This window comes from Lepus europaeus, chromosome 16 (genome assembly GCF_033115175.1).
Source record: "Lepus europaeus isolate LE1 chromosome 16, mLepTim1.pri, whole genome shotgun sequence".
Classification (NCBI taxonomy): Eukaryota; Metazoa; Chordata; class Mammalia; order Lagomorpha; family Leporidae; genus Lepus; species Lepus europaeus.
In genome coordinates, this window is record NC_084842.1 from 10,058,117 (window position 1) to 10,083,862 (window position 25,746).

Below are 25,746 nucleotides of genomic sequence, written 5' to 3' on the forward strand. Positions count from 1 at the left end.
CTTCCTTTTCCGTTGGTTCACCCCCACAATGGCCGCTGCAGCCGGTGCACCGCGCTGATCCGAAGCCAGGAGCCAGGTGCTTCTTCCTGGTCTCCCATGCGGGTGCAGGGCCCAAGTACTTGGGCCATCCTCCACTGCCTTCCTGGGCCACAGCAGAGAGCTGGCCTGGAAGAGGAGCAACCAGGACAGAATCAGGCGCCCTGTCCGGGACTAGAACCCCATGTGCCAGCGCTGCTGGCGGAGGATTAGCCTATTGAGCCGCGGCGCTGGCCAATAGCTGTTTCTTGACCCATTTCTCACAAATTGGCCTTTGTCCCATACTGTGGAGAAATTGGAAGAATACTGAAGTGACTCCATACACCCATGTGATCGTTGTGAAGAACAGGATATTCTGTTTGCATCGAAGTGAGTATCTCCATGGTGATTAGTTACATAGATCACGCCTGGTTCATAACAGTGTGGATGCTATGTTGTTATCTGAGTGAAAGAATTTTCTGTAAATGCTAAACAGATATTTTTTTCTCTTCGAATTGTTTCTTTTTTTTTTTTCTTTTTTTACTTTTTGACAGGCAGAGTGGACAGTGAGAGAGAGAGACAGAGAGAAAGGTCTTCCTTTTGCCGTTGGTTCACCCTCCAATGGCCCCTGCGGCTGGTGCGCTGCGGCTGGCGCACTGCACTGATCCGAAGCCAGGAGCCAGTTGCTTATCCTGGTCTCCCATGTGGTGCAGGACCCAACCACTTGGGCCATCCTCCACTGCACTCCCTGGCCACAGCAGAGAGCTGGCCTGGAAGAGGGGCAACCGGGACAGAATCCGGCGCCCCGACCGGGACTAGAACCCGGTGTGCCAGTGCCGCAGGCGGAGGATTAGCCTAGTGAGCCGCGGCGCCGGCCGAGATTATCACTTTCAAGATGTTTGTCTGATTCTTCTGGTTGTTATCAGATCTGTAAGTAATATGTCGAAGTTGTTTCCTGAGTTTTCTGTAATAGGCGTTATCTGTTGACTCTGTATTGGAAGATGAGGATTTGCTCTTTCCCTCTCCCGCGTTTGACACATGCACACCCTCCCCACATGCCACCACACACTTGGAGTTTCATTATCACGTTGGATAGGTCAGTATTCACTGTGCACATCATTATGTCTATGCAAATGACATTCATAGTTGAACCAGAGAGTGCACTGATTACTTTTCTTGTTTGCCCTGAGATAATAATTGGATCCTATCTTTTTAATTGCCGAGATTTCTATGTCCTGATCAGTAATTCAGCCCCGGACTCTTGACCAGTCAGAAGTAATTTCTCTTTCCTTTCTCCTGCATCACCCTTTGAGTTTGTGTTAATTCTAGTTTGAGTGTCAGCTAATGGTTTAACATTGGCGTTCAGAATCCCAAGGTCCCTTGGGGCTTATTTGGTTCATCTTCGAAGCCTGTGGGTTCCCTGCATAATGCCTTCTAGATGGCAGGACTCAGCGGAGAGCCCTGCTTTTTGAGAATGACTATGCATTTTTGAGTTGGTGGTTTCCTGACTCCAGCTAGGTTGACTTAGTGGAATAACAGAACGTGCTACCTAGGAACAACTTAACATGGCTTTTACCCAGTTCTTCACATGCATTGAGAGGGAGTCACAGATCCTCCATGGGGTTGATGTTATCATGCAAGTTTCACGTCTCAGTTTCAGCAGAACATCATGGCCAAGGGCTTGCTGCTGTCTCAGTGCCTGACTCACCCGGTGGAGGGCAGGGCCATGGTTGCCCTGGACATGATCACGGCTGCTCTGTTTTCTTCATGCTCTTTCCCAAACGTTTCCTTTTCACAACACCTGATTCTCACCTTCTCACTTCTAATTATCAGGGAGAAACTGGAATTTATTTGTGTTTGGATTCCAGAAGCACTTTCGTTTACCTTCAGCTTACTGTAGACAGCTGTAACATGGAGGTGGCGCTTCCAGTCAATATTGCAAACACTGGAAGTGATTTGAGCTTTGTGAGACCAATGATCCAATCCAAGGAAGGCAAGGAGGAAACACTTAGGTCGCTGTGAGTTTAGTTACAGCAGAGGTGACTAACAATAGGTGAACTCCTGCTCTCTCCTCCCATCGTCGTATTCTGCCAGCTATTTCTTCTGCTTTTAACATCTTTTAGCCACACGAATTTCATTTCAGATGGGCAAAAGCCTGTGTAGTCAAACATTTTAGGAAAAAGTAAGTCTGTGTCTCTTTTTTACATGTGGCATCAAGAAACACAGTGGCGGGCATTAGTCATTGTGATAAAACTGAGGACGTGGCCACACATAGTTTGACTGGGGACCTTCCCCTCCACCTGATTTCTCTCTGTAGTTGCTGGGGTCTCAGAAATTGGTAAATTTAATTCATGCTCAGAGAAGGAATTTACAGCACCGTGCTGGGTGGAGAATGTGTTCTCCCTTTCTAGTAATTTGATGATTCCTTTCTTAAGGGAATCTCATTTTCCAGTGTTGAATTTTCCCTCCTTAAATCAGAGGCTGGCATGTTCTGCTTCCACATTCTCACTGAGCAGGAGAAAAATGAACAGGAAGGTGATTTCTGGTGGGACCACAGAAGCCTGGGGTGGTAGGTGGTCACCTGTGCTGCTGCTGGCTCTATTGCACCAGCAGCCTTAAGCAGAGGTTCTTCCCAGCTCTCACCTTCCGGGCTCCATACTGGCAGCACTTCGTTGTGAGCCGGTTGTCCAGGGAGCCTGAGCAAGGGCATTTGCAGGGTCTCGGCCCCATGCAGAACAGCGCATAGCACGGCAGGGTTAGAAGGGGGCAGAGCTGACAGCGCTTGCAGCCTCCTGTGAGAGAACGGAGCTGAAGTCACTCTGTGCTCTTTATGAGCCCAGCTTTAGCCGAAAGTACTGTAATCTCGGGCAAAAGACCATTGCAGCACTTAGCTTGGAGTTTGGAATCCCAAAGGAAGGTGTGTTGCGGCTTACTGGTGTATCTGGAAGAAATTAGTCTCCACCAGAAAGAAAGTCTCTTTGCTTTAAATTCTTAACAATGAATTTTCGTAAAGCATTGATGCTTTGATTCATTTTGGTGGAGTTTGTTTTTCTAAAGAGCAAAATCTTTCTTGTACATAATATTTTGTTTCTCATAGGAATTTGGAATGGTCTATTTCAGATCATTCCAGGAAAGACATAGCAGCATCAGATCCCGTTGTGCGGGTCCAGCACGGGAAAGCTGAGGCATTGCACAGATCTTGGAGACAGTGGCTCTTAAGTGGCAGCCCCTTTATCCTCATATGGTCTGGAGTCAGGTGAATGGAGAGTAAGAAGAGGTGAATGACTAGAACTCCAGCAGGTTTATACCTGCTCCATTGAAGCGACTATGTCCTCTACCAAGAATTTTGGTCACCCCCGATGCTGTGCACCTGAGATCCACAGTCATGTGTCACTTAAAGACTGGGGACGCTGTCTGAGAAATGCATCACGTGGTTTCATTGTTGGGGGCAAACTTACACAAGCTCAGATGGCTATGATGTCACCAGGCGAGATCACCTTATGGGGTCACTGTTGTGTATATTGTCTGTCTTTGACTGAAATGTCATGACGTGGCCACATGGCTGTATTTGAAAAAGGGAAAACCGAAAGGAAGGAAGAGGTCCACTCAGAGGTGGAGCACCCAGCTTATCCGAGGGGTTCACATCAACTCTGGTGCTGAGGTCAGTGGAGAAGAATAAGACAGGGAAAGGATTGGGTTTGGGAGGAGGATGACTGGTTTAGTCTGGGCATGGTCAGTGTTTTGTGCTTGGCTGTGCCATGTCCAGGTAGACGTTTCCTCAGGAGGGTGGAGCTCCAGGGAATGGTCTGGAGTATACCTTTAGGATCTCTCAGTAACTAGGTTTAGTTAAAACCTGAGTGGGAATAGAAGTATAGTCATGTGGGCGTGGTCAATGATTTACCTTACAATCCATTGGTCACTGGAGAATGCCCCAAAGGGAAGTAGTCAGCCCTGCTGTCCCTCACCCCACCTAGCCACATCCAATATAGTTGCTCAGGAATTTTAAATCTGAACCTGTGCCCTGGCTTTAAGTTGTCAACAGCTGCACACAAAGCCCCTGTTTGGTTCAGAATGTGAGTTCCAGCTGCAAAGTAATGATGGCTTGGCAACTTACACTTGGACACAGGAACCTATAGACTTGGCCAGGAGGGGTCTGTTGCGGCCTTGCTCCAGCCATGCTCTTCACACAGTAAGAGGGTGCGTGGACTGATGTCCCAGGTCCACTTCTGTCCACAGAGCCCACACCTCCTCCTAGATGAAGACACCCAAGCACGTGGACCTTGGAATTCCCTGTCCCAAAGGCCTGGAGGTCACCTCCAGAAGCTGCATTGTCCCTTTCTCTGGTTTCTTCTCCCAAGGGTAGCATCAGCCACTAGTATATACCCAACAGCCAAAGTGTGGGCTGTAAAAAAAATTTAGCAACAGATATGTATTAAAAATAGCAAGACATTTTATTTGTGCTACTGCAAAATGGGAAAGAGACTGCAATACAAAATTGAGCTCCACTCTGAATACAGCAGAGATAGCTGAGTGAGGGGGTGAGTACAGGGATTATTGCTGAGCAGTCATCAAGGGTAGGGCGATTCTTGCTAAAGGCAGGTGAAGGACTCAGATATCAAGGTTGGGGCTGAGGACCTTGGTCAGTTACCAGGGATGGAGAGGGTTCCTGCTAAACTGGGATATTAGGATTCTTGGTGAGACCGGGCCCAGCAGGCCAAGGTCAAGGCCTTGTGGAAAAAGGGGGCTTCTGGGAGTCTGACTGAAGTCTGGTCAACAGGAAGTCTTCTTAGGAAGGAACATGGACTTGCAGGTGGGGTGACCTGCACAGTGTGGGACAGGGCCAGAGTGAAGAGAGAAGGGAGTCAGACACCACCGTGTTCTGGCCGGGAACTGAGAATCTGAGAGTTCTGGGTTTGTCCCTGGCCTTTCAGCCGCAGGCTCCTTGGAGGAACCTGAAAAGTAGTTGTCTGTGGCGACTGCTTCAGCTAAGAAGAAATCTCAGATGCAATCAAAAGAGGAAGAGGAAATGGGTATTTTTGCTGGGGAGGTCCTGAGTGAACAGGAGGGACGGTTTGAGGGATTTGGCGAGGGAGAGGCTTCTTCCATTTCTCCTCTTCACCCCATGACATTCCTGGAAGAGAACGTGATCTTTGGCAGGAAATGCTGTGGATTTCTGATATGTGTTATGCACCATTATGGACTCTTGCTTCCCACACACCTCCACATTTTTATCATGAAGGTATACATGCCAAGGTGGAAGATAGAACATTTATCAGCACGGGAGATGGATTTAGAACTCTTACATATTCAGGGATGTGGTCTGTGGGACTCTGCTCTTGCCTTGGGCCCTGCACGTGTGGGGAAGGGGAGTACAAGGTAACAGACTGACCCGTGGTGTGGGCACAGTAAGGGAGCTTGAGACATTTCCATGCCCAAGGGTGTAGTGGCCATCCTGACTGCACATCGTAATTGGGAGAGGGCTGCGTGACAGAGTTGGTGAGGCGGCAAGGTAAGGAGATGCTTGAAGACAGATGATGGGAGAAGAGAGAGGACTATGGGTCCAGAAGTTGGCTCGAGAGCTTTGTACTCGAGTGTCCTTCTGACTTGACCAAAGTCCCTCTGACTTGGCTGGAGCCAAGGTATCTGCCCCATGGCTAGTTACTCTCTTTGGAATTTAGTCCACGGTAATGGGGGGCCTTTCCCAGTCTTCAGCACCATCCTTCCACGTTTTCAGTTAGCTCTTAGGACCTTGGAGAAGATAAATGACCTGATGGAGATGTCTGGCTAAGTTGAGAAAATTTATGTGAAAAGGCTTTTTAAAAGTAGCAGTGAAATCTGCCAACACTAGATGGTAATACTTGAGGCAACCCATTGGCCTGAGTTGCTCTCTCCCTAAAGTTTTAATTCTCTGTTGGGGAGGATCAGTGGGAACACATTTCACAGGATGGAGAGCAGAGAAGAGCATCTTGTGGGAGCACTTCTCCTGCACGTGACGGCCTGCATTTTCCCATGCATACTGGGGTCTCCACATCATCACTGTGCTAACGCTGGCGATTGTGTTTTTGTGGTTGCACTGGAGAATGCCAGAACTGGGTTTTCATTCAGCAGAACCCACACCGTAGCAGACCCAGTGATTCCTCTGTTCCTTTACTATTTGCCGATCTGAAATTCCGGTCCCCACCTAGGGTTTTCAGCTCTAGAAAAGTGGTTCTAACTCAGTTAAGTGGGGTGAACGATACCTTCTGTCCTCCGTCTGCCTCAGTTTGTGTGGGAGCCGTGGAAGAAGAGGAGCACAAGGCCCTGCAGAAGGGGAGAAGGGCACCCAGACACCGCTCCCCTGCTTTGCTGCTGCAGATTCAGCCTGCGTCGTCAGCAGTCTGGCATCATTTGGCAGCATTTATTCTATTCCATTTGTTTTCAGAGTCTCAGTTCCCTGTACTGTGTGCTTTGCTGCTTAAGATCTGTTTGTCAACTGTTGTTTAAAGGATCAAATAAACTTGTCAGTATTCAGTAAACACAGGGAAGTGCAAGTGTGACTCTGAAGTTGTTAAATGTAAGAGGCAGGGGGAAATGACTGCATCAAACTACTGCATGCAAATGGTTGTGTTGTTAGATTTACCATGGACTGATTGATTTCTGTTTTCTTTAAAGACCTCAGTTCCGATTCTTGCTAGAGTAGGCATTGCCCTGCAGTTGAGGGGAGCAAAATAAGCTGGTTGTTTGTTGAGACACATCAAATCCTTTTAGCAGTTGCTCTACCTTGACACCTATATCCCACGCCATGGTGTTCCCAGTGAGGTCATTTAGGTCTGTCCTGGTTCTCATTTCAGTTCTTTAGTGTATACCATGCTGAAGAGCTCTGGGCTTAGAAGAAGAGCACAAAGGACAAAATGACATCTTTAAAATCTTCCCTGGAGAATTTTAAAGTTTCTAACAGAAAACCTTCGTGTGTGTGTGTGTGTGTGTGTTGCAGGGAAGTTATTAGGAAATGCTTTTCTATAAAGCATATGTGGGAAATAGTTCTAGAAAGTTAGGTTTCTTTAACATTCTGTCCATTACACAGGCCCCACACCAACAAACTAAACCAGACTTCACACTCTCATGGTTTTTTTTTTTAAAGATTTATTTTATTTATTTGAAAGGCAGAGTTAGAGAGAGAGAGAGAGAGAGAGAGAGAGAGAGAAATGGAGAGATCTTCCATCCGCTGGCTCACTCCCCAAATGGCTGCAAAACCTGGGGCTGGGCTGGACTAGGCTGAAGTCAGAAGCATGGAATTCCACCTGCATCTTCCGCATGGGTGGTAGAGGCCCAAGTGCTTGTTCTCCCAGGCACATTGGCAGGGAGCTGGATCAGAAGTGGAATAGCTGGGACTTGAATTGGTGACCATGCCTGATGTTGGCATCACAGGTAGTGTCTTAACCTGCTGCACCACGATGCTGTGCCCTCACATTCTCGTTTTTAAAAGTGTATATGCCTCCTCTTTTTTTCTAAACCCTTATCTAGTTATTTGAAGAGAGAGAGAGAGAGAGAGAGAGAGAGAGAGAGAGAGAGAGAGAGAGAATCTATTATCTATAGTTTCACTTCCCAAATACCTATAATTGCCAAGGTTGAGCCAGACCGAAGCCAGGAGCTTGGAATTCAGTCTAGGTGTCTCACATGTGTGACAGAGGCCCAAGTACTTAAACCATCACCTGTGGCCTCTCAGGATGCACATTAGCCGGAAGCTGGAATCAAAGTAGAGCCAAGACTTGAACCTGGGCACGCTGACAGGGGATGTGAGTGTTCCAAGAGGGATCTTTTTGTTTTTTAAAGATTTATTTATTAATCTATTTGAAAAGTACAGTTAGAGAGAGAGAGAGAGAGAGAGAGAGAGAGAGATCTTCCCTCCAGGGGTTTATTCCCCAGATGGCTGCAATGGCTGGGGCTGGGCCATGTCAAAGCCAGGAGCCAGGAACTTCATCTGGGTCTCCCATATGGATTGCAGGTTCCCAAAAACTTGGGGGTATGTTCTGCTGCTTTACCAGGCACATTAGCAGGGACCTGGATTGGAAGTGGAACAGGCAGGACTTGAACCAGTGCCTGTATGGGATGCCTGGCGTGGCAGGCTACAACCTAACCCTCTGTGCCATGTCAGTCCCTCAGGTACTACTGCATCAAGTGCCTGCTGCAGGTGTGTGCTTTATAATACATGAATATAAATATTTCTTGTTTAGATTCTGCAGACTTTTTTACTGCATAGATTGCATGTGTGAGGGACCTGGTCCTCCTCCCTTTTCTTCCTACATCAGATTCCTAGTTGCAGTATGTCTGAGGCTAGAATGACCCTGTAACTACTGTGTTACAGTTATTAAGAGTGACAGGCTCATTCTAACTGGTGCAGTTTTTTTTTTTAAAGATTTATTTATTTGAGAGACAGAGTTACAGAGAGAGAGAGAGAGAGAGAGAAAAAGAATGGAGAGAGATCTTCCATTAGCTGGTTCACTCTCCAAATGGCCACAATGATGGGAGGTGGGTTGATCTGATCTGAAGTCAGGAGCCAGGAGCTTCGTCTGGGTCTCCTACTTGAGTACAGGGGCCCAAGCACTTGGGCCATCTTCCACTGCTTTCCAGGACTTGAGCCGGCGCCCATATGGGATGCCAGTGTCTCAGGTGGAGGCTTAACCTACTATGCCACAGTGCTAGCCCTGATGCAGGTTTTAAGGCCATTTCTCACCACCTGAACAGACCTACCTAGTGACCACAAAGAGTCTAGACACAGCCATTGGTTGTTCCTCCTACACTTTACCGATGGAGATGAGCAGAAGTACAACACAGGCCCTGTCCACTCTCTGAGGCCCTGAAGCAGGCTTGTGTCTTTCTGCTTCATGGCTCTGCACTTTTGTCTTTGCTGTGGTGCAGAGCCACGAGCCAGAGTAAGAGTCGCCAGTGTGCATTCCAGCAATGATGTTTGAGTCACCTGCTCAAAACTCCTGTGCCTAATCCCCCAGTTAATCTTGGGCCTACCTCTGTTTAGTTGTGTCCTCTCCAGCCTCTGTCATCCTGCAGCTCTGGTCCTTGCCTGTGATCCTGTGGATTGGCCCTTGGTCCTTCCTCTCTCAGGTAAAGGGCCTGGGTTCTCTGCTATGCCTCAGCTGGAAGCTTTATGTTCCAGCTCATGAGTTCCAGTCCCCATCTTTGGCCACCAGACCAGCCTGGACCCTTTCTGAGCAGCAGCTACTTCAGTGTGATAAATTGCCTTTCTTCTCAGATTCTATCTGATGTCCTTACGTTTCTCTGTAAGGATTATTTTATTATTATTTTTTTTTCTTTTTTTTTTTTTTTTTTTTGACAGGCAGAGTGGACAGTGAGAGAGAGAGATAGAGAGAAAGGTCTTCCTTTGCCGTTGGTTCACCCTCCAATGGCTGCCGCGGTTGGCGTGCTGCGGCCGGCGCACCACGCTGATCCGATGGCAGGAGCCAGGTGCTTTTCCTGGTCTCCCATGGGGTGCAGGGCCCAAGCACTTGGGCCATCCTCCACTGCACTCCCTGGCCACAGCAGAGAGCTGGCCTGGAAGAGGGGCAACCAGGACAGGATCGGTGCCCTGACCAGGACTAGAACCCGGTGTGCCGGCGCCTCAAGGCGGAGGATTAGCCTATTGAGCCGCGGCGCCGGCCTCTCTATAAGGATTATTAATTATTAACCTTTGCCAGCCACCCAGCTCTATGTGCCATTCAGTGCCAGGTGTGTACGGATTCTTTATTGATGCTCAAGGTCAAAGACAGCAAATGCCCAGCCAAGGAGTACAGCGTATACCCATTTTTTAGTGTGTACATTGCTGATGATTGGGAGTAAAAGCCTGTTATCAAGACAGAGGAACTCTCTTCTGCAATTTCTCTTTGCTTCCTACACATCCTCTGACATGATCACATCTGATCTTTAATTGTTTAAAAGCCTTGCTTGATGAATTCATTTCTCATTGATGTGTTGTTGGCACCAAAGAGTTTATATTTATTTGAGAGAATGTGCATTGGCAAGATTAATTTTCATGAGCTATACCAGAGAATGTGTTTTACTCTGCTGTAAGTATTTATCTTTTTCCAGTAGGTGGTAGAAAATGCATTTTTTCTTCCCATTTTCTTACATTTAAAAAATTTATTTGAAAGGCATGCATGCACACGCACACACAATGTCTCTCAAATGTTTTTCACTTCTCAAATGCCCACATTACCACGTCTGGACCAGTGGAAGCCAGGATCTTAGAACTCCATCTGGGTCTCCATGGAGGTAGCAGGGACCCATCAGCTGCTGCTCCCAGGGTGTGCATTACCGGAAAGCTGGAATGGAGAGCAGAGCTGGGACTTGAACCCAAGTACTCTGATGGGACGTAGGTGTCTCAAGCAGCAGTTTAACCTGCTGCGCCAAATGCCTGCCCCAGTTCTCACAAACTCAATCAGGGTTCGCAAAATCATCATCGTCAGGAGCACTTCAGCAACTCTGTTTCACCTATGGTGGTGTTTTCTTAATTCTTCCTTCTCAGTTACAGAAATAAATTCTTCCTGGCCGGCTCCCCGCCCACATCCATCACTTCTGTCTGCACATTATCATGTTTCAAAGGTTTTCCAGTTAATCCCGAGGAAGCTAGAATCACTCAGGATTATAATCCTGTTAAGCCTCCTTTATTTCTTGATGTGCTTGTTAATTCATGTCCACCCTGCCGTGGTCTGTGATACGGTGCTATTACCAGCTCTTTCCTCTTTAAGAGCCTCTTGTCTACCACTTTGACTAAGATTGATGAAGTGCACTTTGTTGAAATCGAGCTTTTTGTATTTTTAAAAAAAATCTATCCCATATATTTCTTCCAGCTACTTTTGCATGATTTTGCTTTTTTTTTTTTAATATTTCCCAATTAATCTGCCAACCCAGTTGCATTTCCCATTTTGACTTCCTTTTGCTTACTGTTTCCTTTCCTTTCCTTTTTTTTTAAACTGTCGATCTTGATTTCTTTATTTCTCTTGCCCTGTCTCACACACAGCACCTCTGAAAAGGAAAGCCGATTGCAGGAGGCAGTGGAATAAATTTTCCTTTAGACCTGGCCAGACATACTCCTGTCCCTTTTTCATAAAATGAAAAGTGTGGTCCTCCCACTTGGCAGTCCTGTCCCTGAGAAGTTTCTGGGGTGAAAGCCTGATGCTTTGCAGGACTCTAACCTGCTTCTTATTTATAGCAACAGACACCGGTGTGCTACGCTTACAGGTGGACTCAAACTTAGACACCTAAGTTCTCTTGGATTTACTGATTAATATTGCAAGGAGTTGCATGGGCTAATCGGCAGTGGGAATAAGGAAGCAGGTGTTTGTATGAAGCCTGTCATCCCACTGATTAGACACAAGACATTGCCCCAAGAAAATAAAAAGGTAGGGTGTCTCATTCCCATAGGCAATTGACCAGAACACACTGCAAAGCAGGGTTTTCAGCTGTCACATTTCTCAAGGTCGGCAAGGTAGCATTTGTTAACTGGTCAGGAGCCGTGACCACCTCTGAGAGACAGAAAAAACAAAGCAGACCTCTGACTCTCGAAACCATGTAGAATTTATTGATCAGTCGATATGCACTCCCCATATCAGCTCCCGATACCCAGACCTTGATGGAACCCTCTTTGGGTCTCCTCTTGGGTAGCAGGAGTCTATGTTTTTTTCAATAAAATCTCCTCTCCCTTGCTTTTGGCTAACTCAAATTCCCATAACAACATTTCACTTTCTTTTCCTAGGTACCGACTTTAACATAGACAGCCTACCTCTGCCTCGGAAAGCCCACCACGACTGGGCCCTTTTCCACGAAGAGTCCCCGAAAAACAACTACAAACTGTTTCATAAGCCAGTCATCACCTTATTCAACTACACCGCCACCTTCAGCCGGCACTCGCACCTGCCGCTGACAACCCAGTACCTGGAGGGCGTAGAAGCCCTGACGTCACTCCGCTACCTCGTTCCTCTGCAGACCAAGAACGACCTGCGGAAGAGACTTGCTCCCCTGGCCTACGTGCAGTCGGACTGCGACCCGCCGTCCGACAGGGACAGCTATGTCCGCGAGCTGATGACCTACATCGAGGTCGACTCCTATGGCGAATGTTTACGGAACCAGCATCTCCCTCAGTCCCTGGGAAACCCATCTTCCATGGATGCTGACGGCTTTTACAGGATCATCGCGCAGTACAAGTTTATCCTTGCCTTTGAGAATGCGGTCTGCGACGACTACATCACAGAGAAGCTCTGGAGACCCCTGAAACTGGGAGTGGTCCCCGTGTATTACGGATCCCCCAGCATCGCGGACTGGCTCCCCAGCCCCCAAAGCGCTGTTCTCGTCTCCGAGTTCCCTCACCCCAGAGAGCTGGCGAGGTACATCAGGCGGCTGGATTCTGATGACGGGTTGTACACGGCCTACACAGAGTGGAAGCTCAAGGGGGAGATCTCTAACCAGCGGCTCCTGGCAGCCCTCAGGGAGCGGCAGTGGGGCGTGCAGGACGTCACCCAGGACAATTACATCGATGCCTTTGAGTGTATGGTGTGCAGCAAGGTGTGGGACAACCTGAGGCTTCAGCAAAAGGTAAGCAGGTCGGGGTCTGCCCAGCTGTCGGCCTGCTGCTCTCTGCTGTGCTCTGTGGCTGCTACCTCTCCATGGCTCTCTGCTGTCCTGTCAGAGGCCAGACTTTTTGTTAGTGTCCCCTGGATGGTCGTGAAGTCTACACGTCAGTGAGGGCTTTGGTGCTCCTCCTTTGCTTCCTCTGGGGGACACCTGTGCTGCACAAGGACAGAAGGCAGCCCAGGTTCAAAATCTAAGAGTTCTGCATATCATCTACACCCCTTTTTTTTGGGTTAAGATATATTTATTTGAAAGTCAGAGTTACAGAGAGAGGGAGAGGGAGACTCTATTTCCGTACTACCCTGCCTGATTAGTACTTAGATGGGAGAGAGAAGGAGAGATGGGGAGAGAGAGAGAGAGAGAGAGAGAGAGGTCTTCCATCCGCTGGTTCACTCCCCAGATGGCTGTGACGACCAGGGCTGGGCCAGGCCGAAGCCAGGAGCTTCTTGTGTGTCTCCCACATGGCTAACAGGGGCCCAAGCACTTGGGCCATCTGCTGCTTCTTTTCCCAGGCCATTAGCAGGAAGCTGGATTGAAAGTAGAACAGCCAGGACTCCAATAGGCACCCATATGGGATACCAGTGTCGTAGGTAGAAGCTTTACCCATTTCACTACGGGCAGCCCTTTAATCTCTCCATCAGTGCTGTGGCAAAGGAGTAAGGTCATTTCTCCCAGACCCTTTAGGGTCAGGCCCACAGTCTAACATTTTGAAGCTCATTTTCATTTCATCTACAGAACACACACACATACCTATCTCTCTCATTCCTTTCTCTTTTTAAAGATTTATTTGAAAGGCCGAGTGATGGGGTGGGGACAGGACAGATCTTCCAGCCACTGATTCACTCCCCAAATGGTTGCAGCCGTCAGGTATGGGCCAGGCTGAAGCCAGGAACCTGAAACTCCATCTGGGTTTCTGTGTGAGTGCCAGGGTACCACACACTTGGGCACCACCTGCTGGTTTCCCGGATGCATCAGCAGGGAGTTAGACCCAAAGCAGAGCAGCCAGGACTCCAGAGCTGCAGTGTGGGATGATGGCATTGCAGAGCACAGCTCAGTCTGTGCCACACCACCAGCCCCCTCTCATTCTTGCTCTTTCTCTCGGTGGCACATACACTGTTTGTTGATAAAGGTAGATTATCCTTTATGCAAAATACTTGGAGCCAAAAGTATTTCAAATTTTGGAGTTTTTCAGATTTTAGAATATTCACAGACTTTCCAGTTGAGCATTCCTAATTTGAAAATCGGAAATCCAAAATCTTCCAAAACCTGCGTGTGTTTTGAGCACATGGTGTCAGTGCTCAAAAAATGTGGATTTTGGACTTTTCCAATTTTTGGATTAGAGATGCTGAACCTGTATGTACAGAGACTGTTCAAATCATGATGGGGAAAATCCTTAAAAAACTTTTTTGAATTATTTTCATTAAATTTCTTAGCACTGTTTCTCTCTCTCTCTCTCTCTTTTTTAAATTTATTTGACAGGTAGAGTTATAGACAGTGAGAGAGAGAGAGACAGAGAGAAAGGTCTTCTTCCCATTGGTTCACTCCCCAAATGGCTACTACTGCTGGCGCTGTGCTGATCTGAAGCCAGGAGCCAGGTGCTTCTTCCTGGTCTCCCATGCAGGTGCAGGGGCCCAAGCACTTGAGCCATCCTCTACTGCCTTCCCAGGCCACAGCAGAGAGCTGGACTGGAAGAGAAGCAGCCGAGACTAGAGCCCATATGGGATGCTAGCACCACAGGTGGAGGATTAACCAAGTGAGCCACGGCGCTGGCCCCAGCAATGTTTCTCAATTCCTAGATTGCTCTTGATGTGTTTGTTTGTTAATTGATAATGGCAATGGTCCCACTTTATGTATAACTGGCTTTGTTAAAAGGAAGTTTATTGAAAGAAAAAGAAAGATTAGTTTCAACTTCCTGGGATTTTTAGAAAACCGAGGTGACCCATACCTGTCACCCATCATGCCTTTGCCTGAATCCATATATATAAAATACTTTGTCTAAATTCTCTGAAGGCAGGCCAATTTTTAAAAAATATTTAAATGCCTATTTTAGCTATCATTAATTTCAGGTTAATTATAAATCTGAACAATATGTGAAATTTTGTGTTTGTGTATTATATGTATCCTACGTTGGGCTACATTGGGCTTTCATATACTAAATATTTTATGTTTAGATAAGTTTATAATACTTAAAACACTTTGACAATTGTGAAAATTTAAATTCTTTTTTTTTTTACTTTTATATAATCTCCTCTATGATCTAAGTTATAGGGAAACTTACAGCAGAAAGTAAAATCCACATCACATACACATGGTTGTGAAAACACATGAGTACAGAGACCCTGTTAATGGCCCTTTGGCTGGACAAGCTGTTTATTCTTGAAATATGTCAAGACAGAGAGCAGAATTTCTCAGAGTGAAGATTTCCCTGGCTGTTCTTTCAAGATCCTTTCTTGGCTTGGAGATTATATTCACAGAAACCCTACTGGAATATAATGGGGCACTAGAGAGAGGGTGTAATGAATGGCACTGGTCAACAACTTCAGAAGATGCAGGAGGACACATCGATTCCTATGTTTCCAGCAGAAAGTGCTCCCTGACTGTGGTAGTCCGGAGTGCCTTAGTGTGGTGTGACCGAGTCTCTTCTCCAAGGAAACAGGACAGAGTAGGCAGAGCAGGCCTTCCTCCAGGGTGCTTGCACCTCAGTGGACCAGTCACAATCCAACATGCTAATGTGTACATGCTAATGTGCTCATAGAATAGGAGATACCATGCAAGTAACTGGTACTAGACCACTTGTTTTCATTTGCATTTATTTTACAAGAGTTGTTATAACTTATATATGGCAATTAAATATACATGTATGTGGTACTTACTGTATCTTACATATGATACTTAAACATAGACTTTTTTCAATTTTAGTCAAAGAATAAAAAAAAAACAATCCACTCCCTCTAAATCTGACTATTTTTATCTTGCAGTTGATAATAGTGTAAGTTGTTGTATTTGGATGTAGGAAATCCTGTTAGAACATCAAATGTGCTTCCCATTTCTCTACTTCTCCCCTCCTCTCTCTCTCATAAATACACAGATCTAGTGTATTAGTTATCTGTTGCTGTGTAACAATATTACCACAATCGTCATGGCCTCCAATGACATACATTTCTCACTTCACAGCTCCCATGGATGGGACTTGGTCACGGCCGGGCTGGTTCTCTGCACAGCTGTAGTCAGGGTGTTGGATGCATTCTCATCTGGAGCTCCTCCAGTGAAGAGTTTACTTCTAAACCCACAGACTCTTGGCAGATTCCATTTCTTGCAGCGGTAGGACTGAGTGCTGTAGTTTCTTGCTTGTAGGAGACTGGCAGCTACCCTCAGCTCCTAAAGGCCACTCACAGTTCCGTGCCACATGGGCTTCACCAGCGTGGCCTTTACTTCCTCAAAGCTAGCAGGAAGCTGAGAGGCTCCAGCAGACCAGTGTCACAGTCCTATACAGAACCACACACCCCCTGTCGCCTCTGCTGTGTTCTACTGGCTAGAAGCAAGTGAGAAGTAGCACTCACTCTCAAGCCTCTGTGGACTGAATGTTGGAACCCTGACCCCTATTGGGATAGAATTTTAGGTGGGATTTTTGGGAGGTAATTAGTGGGGCCTTCTTGACTAGATTAGTGCCTATGTAAGAGAGACCCCAGAGAGTCCTCTTGCCTTTCTGCCATGTGAGGGCACAGCAGGAAGATGGCCACCTGTGAAGCAGGGAGGAGGTCCTCACCAGACACCACATCTGCCAGTGCCTTGAGTTTGGACACCCCAGCTTCCAGAATTGTGAGAAATAAATGTATTTTGTTTAAGCTGCCCAGTCTGTAGTACCCTGTTAGAGCAGCCCAAATCATCCAAGACACAAAGGGAGAGGATTTCACAAATGTTAACACTGGAAGGCAGAGGTCTTGGGGGCAACCTTGAGTCTGTCACCATCCATACAGAATCTGAGTAGGCTTCTTCTCTACATTTTATGCTTGTGTTATGTAGGGCAACCTTCCTTCCTTCCTTCCTTCTTTCCTTCCTTCCTTCCTTCCTTCTTTTCATTTTTAAAAGATATAATTATTTTTTGAGAGGCAGAGTTTCAGAGAGAGGATACACATAGAGAGAGAGAGAGAGACAGACAGACAGATCTTCCATCCACTGGTTGACTACCCCAATGGCTACAACAGCCAGGGTTGGGCCGTACTCAAGGGAGGAGCCTGGAACTCCATCCAGGTCTCCCACCTGGGTGGCAGGGGCCCAAGCACTTAGGCCATCTTCTACTACTTTCCCAGGCACATTAGCAGGGTACTGGATCAGAAATAGAGCAGCCAGGTTTGGAACTGGCACCCCAATTTGGGATATTGGTGCCTCAATATGCCACAGCACCGGCTCCACAAAGTCTTTCAGTATTGAAGAGGCCAGCCCATTTTAGTTAAAGAGTATTTTTTGATAAGTAATCCTGTCTTCAAAGAGGCTATAATAGGGGAGATGTCATGTAATGATCAGAAATCCAACTTTATGTTATTGGGATAAACAAAAAAAATTAGCTTTATTGTGGTGTAATTGGTATATAATAACTGACCATTTTGATTGGTTATGACATAAGAGTACATCTGTGAAAGCATCACCACATTTCTACCCCCTTCCCCCAAACTTCCTCAGGTCCTTTTGTAATACAATCCCCTTCCACCACCACCACCCCCACTTTTTTTTTTTTTTTATTTGCGAGGTAGAGTTACAGACAGAGGGAGAGACAGAAAAGTCTTTCATCTGTTGGTTCACTTCCCAAATGGCCACAACAGCCTTAGCTGGACCAATCCAAAATCAGGAGCCAGGATCTTCATCTGGGTAATCTTTGTGGGTGCAGGGGCCCAAGCGTTTGGGCCAACTTCTGCTGCTTTCCCAGGCCATAGCACAGAGCTGGATTGGAAGAGAGGCAGCTGGGACATGAACTGGTACCCATCTAGGATGCTGGCACCAGAGGCAGAGGCTTAGCCTACTGCACCTCTGTGCCTCCATCCCTTTAGTCAAGCAACCACCCATCTGCCCTCTGTTGCTTTTCACCAAGAAGCCCAGGCAGTTTTCTAAAACTTTTCATAAATAGAGTCATTCAAGTATAGTATGCAATGTTATGATAGTGTTGACGCTCATCCACAATGCTTTGTGTATCAGTGTTTCATTTATGAACAGATTTAAATGTCCAAACTTTGTTTATCCACCTGCCTATTGATGGGCATTGGATTTGTTTACTGTTTGGGGCTATTATACAGATGTCATGAGCATTCATACAAAGTCTGAACATCCAAGTATTTGTGTGGACATAGACATTCAGTTCTCTTCTGTGAATATTTAGGAGTGTCAATGGTTAGGCTGTGTGGTAGCCCCATAATTTGAGTTTTTGAGAAACTACCAAACTGTCTTCTAATCATCTTTTGTTATCACCAGCATTGCATGAAAGGTCCATTCATTAACATCTGTTGTGGTCAGTCTTTTAATTTCTCTGTGAGTGTATAGTGGTAGCTCACTGTAGTTTAATTTATGATGTTGAATATCTTTTTTTTTTGACAGGCAGAGTTAGACAGTGAGAGAGAGAGAGAGAGAGAGAGAGAAAGGTCTTCCTCCCGTTGGTTCACCCCCCAAAATGGCCACTACGGCCGGCGCCGCACCGATCCAAAGCCAGGAGCCAGATGCTTCTCCTGGTCTCCCATGCGGGTGCAGGGCCCAAGCACTTGGGCCATCCTTCACTGCCTTCCCGGGCCACAGCAGAGAGCTGGCCTGGAAGAGGGGTAACGGGGACAGAATCCAGCGCCCCGACTGGGACTAGAACCAGGGGTACCGGGCACCGCAGGTGGAGGATTAGCCTAGAGAGCCGTGGCACCGGCTGAATGTTGAATATCTTTTAATTGCTTTTTTTTCTTTTCTTGAAAGCAAGGTAGGATTTATTCAAGTCGGAAACCTCCTACCAGAGTGGCATAGAGGGAGGTTCCAAGAAAGGAAGACCCGAAGGGCTGGCAGTAATGAGGTTTTTAAGTACCATATTGGGGATGAAATTGTCCAACAATAAGGTGGAGACAAACCCAACCAAAGACCTGATTTACAGTTCTTTATCCTGTCTGGCTTGCTCATGATAAAACAAACAAACAAACAAAAAAAACCATCCAGCAGGGTGGGGTAGGTAACTTATTTTCACAATAAATTGTGAGCTCTGGAGGAATCACCATACCCTTGCTATTCTCATGGTAAACTTGGAGAGTCCTAAGGAAGGAGGGCAGACACTTTTGATCTTGCTAAAGATAACCTTTGTGGGGGGGGGGGGAGAACAAGCACCTCCTCATTCCAAATTTGACACCTCACCTTACCCACCCTTTGACACCTCACCTTACCCACCCAGAAGAATGGGATCCTTACTTCTGTTGGGGGACTGGACGATGACTGCTCTGGCTGCTTTATGCTGAAAAGGGGTGTCGCTGGGGAAACAGAAGCAGGGTATTCCTCTGCAGGTCGATCTAAGGGTCCTGGTAGAATGTGGGTATTTTCAGAGGTGTCCTCTGAAGTACTGCTTGGGGTTTGATGGCTTCTAGTTGTTTAAGCCTTGGTAACACAAAACGTGCAAGACAGTTTAATATACATGGTCCTAGCAAGAGTGCAAGAAACATGATACATATTGGCCCTAGGAAGGGCGATAACCAAGATAGCCATTTCCAGTTTTCAAACAAATTTCCCCAATTTCTAAAGAATTTTTTTGTTGACATATGTATTTTATTAACTTTCTCATGCAGCCTGTCCAGCTCCCTTTGAACTAGGTTTGAGTTATCAGTGGGATTAAAACAGCATATTCCTGGCAATTGCTCACATCTGATTTTGGTAGTAATAAGTAATCAATGGCTGCACGATTTTGCAAAACAACCTTCATGAACCTGGCTCAGTTCATCATTGAAATATGTTAAGGTAGCAGCAGCGGCATGAACCTGGTTCAGTTCATTATTGAAATATGTTAAGGTAGCAGCAGCGGCGTTAGCTGTCTTTTCTAGTATACAAGCCAGCTCATCGACCTCTTGATGTGCCCGTGCAGCTAGTCCAGGAGCTGGAATAATGAAAACACCTGCTGTCAGTGCCTCAGTTAAAGGGAACAGCGTTAAGGAGTCATCACAGTCTGAGGGTAATGATCACATGGCATGTATAGAATGTGTAGAGGCTGTCACGGGAGAGATGAGAAGAGCAAAGGCCAAAATATGACTTTACTTCTGTTATTCGCTGAGGGAAGTGTTGAATCTCTAACTATAATTGTTGATTTATCTATTTCTTCTTTCCATTATATCACCATTTGATTCAAGTATTTTCAGTCTCTGTTATTATGTACACAAGTACTTAGTCCTCTTGTGTCATCTTATGAATTGATCTACTTATTATTTTGCTCTTCTGGGCTCATTTGGGGAAGGTGTTGGCTTGGTGTTGGAGTCTGGCAATGTTCAATATTAAAAGTTTTAGGTAATCCTTTTATAGAATAACACAGATTAGCCTGGATTCCCCCCTAAAACTACAGGTGGAGCAGAGGGATTGTGTACTGTTATTTTGTTGTGAATACAATCCCAGCAGGGCAGAGAGAGGGACAAGGAGGGAGAAGCATGAAAGGAAGGAGGGCCAACACAAAGACGGGTTGCTGTGGCAGCCACTGGTAAGTGTCGCTTTGTCTGTGAGAATGCTCTCCTACAAAGCTATCTACATTTTTAAATGCCTTCTCTATGGGAAGAGAGTAGGAAGAATTTATCCACAAATTTCTGCCTGCCTTGGTGACAAGTTTGCCCCACATTTCTGGGGTGTCTACGTGTTCATGTCGGTGTCCTCTGGGTCTTAAAGAAACATCAGTATGGAAATCTTAGGGCAGGAGATGGAAGGCATGGGTACAGCCAGGAGGTGATGTTGTGTCAGGTTATGTTTGTGTGAAGTCTGTCAGACCCCATGCAGAGCTAGACAGAGGCCATCTATGCTGATGCAGCCAGATTCCCACCTTCCCATTATATCCAAGTCTCAGGCTCCAGTACTTAACAGTTATGAGAGGAGATGCCATTGTTTTGTTCCCCCAAGTCCAGTTAGTCACAGAATTTTCTCGAAAATGTGGTCAGCCCAAGTCTCTGAACAACTTCCTATAAGAGGGCTGACAACACATGTTCCTGACCCCACTGCTGCCGCTGGTGTAAAAGCAGTGACTGACACACATTCTTTTCCCGCTTTTCAACCTGTTCTTTATTTCCATCACTCTTTTATTTATTTATTTTTTTTTTGACAGGCAGAGTGGACAGTGAGAGAGAGAGAGACAGAGAGAAAGGTCTTCCTTTGCCGTTGGTTCACACTCCAATGGCCGCCGCGGCCGGTGTGCTGCAGTCGGCGCATCACGCTGATCCAAAGCCAGGAGCCAGGTGCTTCTCCTGGTCTCCCATGCAGGTACAGGGCCAAGCACTTGGGCCATCCTCCACTGCACTCCTGGACCACAGCAGAGAGCTGGCCTGGAAGAGGGGCAACCGGGACAGAATCCAGTGCCCTGACCGGGACTAGAACCCGGAGCCGCAGGAGGAGGATTAGCCTATTGAGCCACGGCACCAGCCTATTTCCATCACTCTTGGTCAGTGGCTTGGTCTTGGTTGCTTGCTTGGTGGGGCGAGCCACATCTTCTCCTCTTCGGAGTCAGTATTGCCTCGCCCATCTCAGGCTGTGATTCCTGCATGCATGTTGCGTAGTCCCTGACACACCCAATTTGAATCTACTGTGCAGCAGTAATGTTAGCTCTTCATTAGTCCTTTATCTTCCTGTTCATCTACGGGCATGAAGAACTCAGAGTGACTAGGTAACAGCTATAGTTGTGTAGATTAAGTTTATTGGGAACCTTCCTGTGCTCCTGGTGGAAAAGAGTCCTACTGGCTGACATTGGAGGACAAGTCATGCCTTGCACCTGCTTGTTATGAGCTTCCTCTCTGTGGGTACTTTCTACTGCCCAGGAACCTAGGAAAGCTTAAGGTTTCATGGATGAGAAACACAAAATAAGCAAGAGGATCAGTGGGCATGATAGTGAGATTAGTCAATCCTACTTTAATGCTTAGTTGCTGTAACTAGTCTAGTTGTTTATGAGAGTATAGTCCCGAATATAGTTTACTGATTTAATAAACCCATAGAGCATTGTCCTTGCATTGGTACTTGAACTGGACCACTCATACGATATTCCACAATCCTTTGAGGCCAGCTTCTTCTGAGTGATGGGGTACATAAAAAACCAGTAAATCCTGTGTCCACGATTACGTTATCTGTTGTCACAGTGTCTTGTGTCCCTTTTGATGTTTCCTTTACCATGCAGTGAGTCCACAGGTATGTGTTAATGTTGTATAGAATGTTATGTTGCTGAATGTTGAGTCATGACAGAGGAATGGAGGATGAGGAAGTCGAACATCTGTTTCTCCAGTAAATGCCAAGTCCAGCAAGGACAAACCTCTGGTCTTTCTAGAGTGAATGGATGTTAGTCTCTCACTTAGAGACTAGGTGAGCTCCTTAAGGAATGGGGCCATAGCAAAAGGCTCAGACTTAGCATCATTGCTGGAATGCTCAGTATTCAGGAGCGGCAGTGATGGATTCTGCCTTTATGAATAGGTGACAAGGCTTTGTGGTTCATGCGTAGCCTCTGTCTTCGCCATGATGTCTTCTCTGTTCATGGCCCCATGGAATTAGCAGTGAGGTGACAGAGGGGAGAGGCTGGCTGACATTCAAAAACAAATCATACTATGTACCTGCATGTTGTGAGCTCCCTCTCTGTAGGTACCTGTTAGCGGATATTGCCATCAGAGGTTAGATGTTAACTGGAGCAATGCTGATTACATATCCAGTAAGGCGGCTACAGTTGGGTCTACTGTCAAGTTAAGTTCATGGCAATCCCCCATCATCTGTCATGATTGATCTTGTTTGTGTCAGGGGCAAACACGTTAATAAAATTAGTTTGGTGGTGGGGTTTTGAATCAGAAAGCTCCCAGTCTGATAGGGGAATTGATCTTTGCAATGTTTTAAGGCTCTAGTGTTGACTCAGACTTACTATCTGGCTGAGGGTGAAGTTTTAAGGGATCTGACTTGATTTTTCTTAGGCCAGAGGTCAGGGAAATTTGTAAGGCTTCTCCTAGCTGCAAACCAAGGAGAGACACTGGTGGCTTAGTAGACACATTAAAGGCACTAGAAATAGATGAACACACCATTTGTCACGTGTACTCCCACTCTACCCAGAGGACTGCGGTGGAGTTTTGAGCCCCTGTTAACTATGTCAACTTGGACCCTCTGTCTCATAGTATTTGAAAAATCTGAATGTTTTGTTTTCCTTATCCAGTGAACAATTCAATCAAAATGACCCCTTTAATTAATGAAGTCTGCTGTGTGCACTGATTTAATTTTAGAGTGAGGGCTGGAATGTCCACGATGGCAGTTGCCATCACTTTTCTCTTTGCAGTCTCTCCCTTTCAGTTGTACGGTTGAGCAGCAGTCCACTTATCTTGCTCATCTATCTCACTTGTAGAAATGTTGTGATTCCTGGGAGTTGAGGCTCTACCTGTTTGGCATTGCTACCCATTCTGGTAGTTAATTCCTCCTTGCCTTTAAGTGCTGATATCTGACCTTTACCCATTTTGTAGTTGCTGTTACTTTAGGGACCCTAGTTCTGCAGGAGTACTGATAATCTGTGTTCCTCCTTCATTCGCCAGTGCTGTCTGTGTTGATACTGTAAAGGAAGTGTGCTCTTGGCCCTGTCGGGGGACATTGCTGGGAAGGTGGTTCTAGATCTTTCATGGTAAATCCATTCCAGCTTCCAGCTCTGTCATCCCTGTTATATTTAAATGGACTATCACATTGTCCAAAACCATCTCACATGTCCAAGGAGCCATTTGACAAATCATTTGACAAATCATAGGACCATTTTCAGGTACTATACCATAAGTGAGTCCCTCCAGGTCAATGAAATCTTCCGATTTTAACCTCAAGTTCCTCCTAACCTGGGCCACCCCTTGGTGATACACTCCTACACACGCTTCCCCTGGTCTTCCAGCACATCCCATCTGGGTCCTCCAGATGCATCTTTTGGTACATGAACTGTTTCCTCCCAGGGCAGGGACTCTGCTTTCTCACTTACATGCTAAGTGCTGGTGATAAACAGATGAATACCTTGCTCAGTTTAAAGATGGGGATTTTATTGCCATCATATGACTAATATTTTTAGGGCGACTCCTGATACCAATGATCTTAACCTAGGTCCCACAGAAAACAGAAATGGAGGCAGAGGCATATGTGCTATGGTATTTTTAGAGAGAAGAATCTGAGGGGGAAGATGGAGGAACAGATAAACGAAACAATATAGAAAGGAAGGAAACCATGAGGATGTCATTGAGCTAAGTGTTTCTAAGTGGGACTGATTAGTTACTCCTTGGGATGTTACCCCTGAGACACATACACATATCCCATTCCTTCAGGATAAGGAAGGGGAGAGAATTTATCCATTGGCTTTATTCTCCCTTTGGTCAAAAATTTGCCCCACTGGGTTAAAATACACCCCGCCCCCACCTCATTTTCTGCTTGTCCATGTGTGATGTAGATCCTGAGAAGAGTTCCACAGTGACATCAACAGTTGAATTCTAGGGCAAGAAGAGAGAATCACATGGAAGGAGGTGAGATGTTTACTTGGCCACAGCCCTACATAGCTGGAATAAGACATAGGTGAGGTTGAGAGGCTTCAGCTAGGATACATTACCTTTACCCTCCCCTATGCCTATGCTCTCCAAGTGTAAATACTGTTCAACAAACAATACAATTAAGAAATGGGCAAAGGACTTGAACAGACATTTTTCAAGAGAAGAAATTCAAATGGCCAACAGACACTTGAAAAAATGCTTAGGATCACTAGCAATCAGGGAAATGCAAATCAAAACCACAATGTGTTTTCCTCTCACCCTAGTTAGAATGGCTCTCATACAGAAATCAACAAACCACAAATACTGGCAAGGATGTTGGCAAAAAGGTACCCTAATCCATGTTGGTGGGAATGTAAACTGGTACAGCCACTGTGGAAGACAGTATGGAGATACCTCAGAAATCTGAATATAGACCTACCATATGATCCAGTCATCCCACTCCTGGGAATTTACCCAAGACAAAAGAAATCAGCATATGAAAGAGTTCTCTGTACCCTCATCACCCCCCACCCTGTTCACTGTAGCTCAACTCACAATAGCTAAGATATATAATCAATACAGATATCCATCAACTGAAGACTGGGTAAAGAAATTATGGTATATATACACTGTGAAATATTACACAGTGGTAAAAAAAAAAACAAAAAGAAATCCTGTCTTTTGCAATAAAATGGATGCAACTGAAAACTATTATACTTAGTGGAACAAGCCAGTCCCAAAAAGACAGATACCATATGTTCTCCCTGATGTGTGGTAACTAATAGAGTACCTAAAAAGATATTCTATAGGAGTGAAGTTGACACTTTGAGATGCAATTATTTTTTAGAAAACTTTTATTTAATAAATATAAATTTTGAAAATACAACTTTTGAATTATAGCAGTTTCTCCCCCATAACCACCTGTCTACCCACAAACCATCCCATTTCCTACTCCCTCTCCCATCCCATTCTTCATTAAGATTCATTTTAATTATCTTTATATACAGAAGATCAACTTAGTATATACTAGGTAAAGATTTCAACAGTTGAGATGGCATGATTTTTAACAGCCCTTATCTCAACTGTTGAGGAACAGTCATTTTTTTCTCTTTCATACTATTTGTTGAACTCTCTACTTAGAGTAGGATTATAATCAGTCTTCCATTTGTGCAGAATAGTTATCTGGGGTTTCAGCTGCTTCCTACTAAAATGAGAAGAAATCTTGTTTTTAGCTCCATCTTTATGCCCACTTCCACAGATTTTTTTTTAAAGATTTATTTATGTATTTGAAAGACAGAATTACAGAGAGGCAGAGGAAGGGGGGGGGGGAGAGAGAGAGAGAGAGAGAAAGAGAGAAAGAGAGAGATTGAATCTTCTATCTGCTGGTTCAATCCCCAATTGACTGCAA

At 45.8% G+C, this 25,746-nt stretch overlaps 1 protein-coding gene across 5 annotated transcripts in view; it reads left to right on the top strand.

Annotated features, from left to right (window-relative positions):
- Positions 1-25,746, top strand: part of FUT10 (fucosyltransferase 10) — a 97,979-nt gene that overhangs the window by 50,538 nt on the left and 21,695 nt on the right. For all 5 annotated transcript variants that reach the window (XM_062212686.1, XM_062212685.1, XM_062212688.1 and 2 more), the window contains exon 4: positions 11,762-12,597. In XM_062212686.1, coding sequence (XP_062068670.1) covers positions 11,762-12,597 — 836 coding nt within the window. The remainder of the gene's footprint in view (positions 1-11,761; positions 12,598-25,746) is intronic.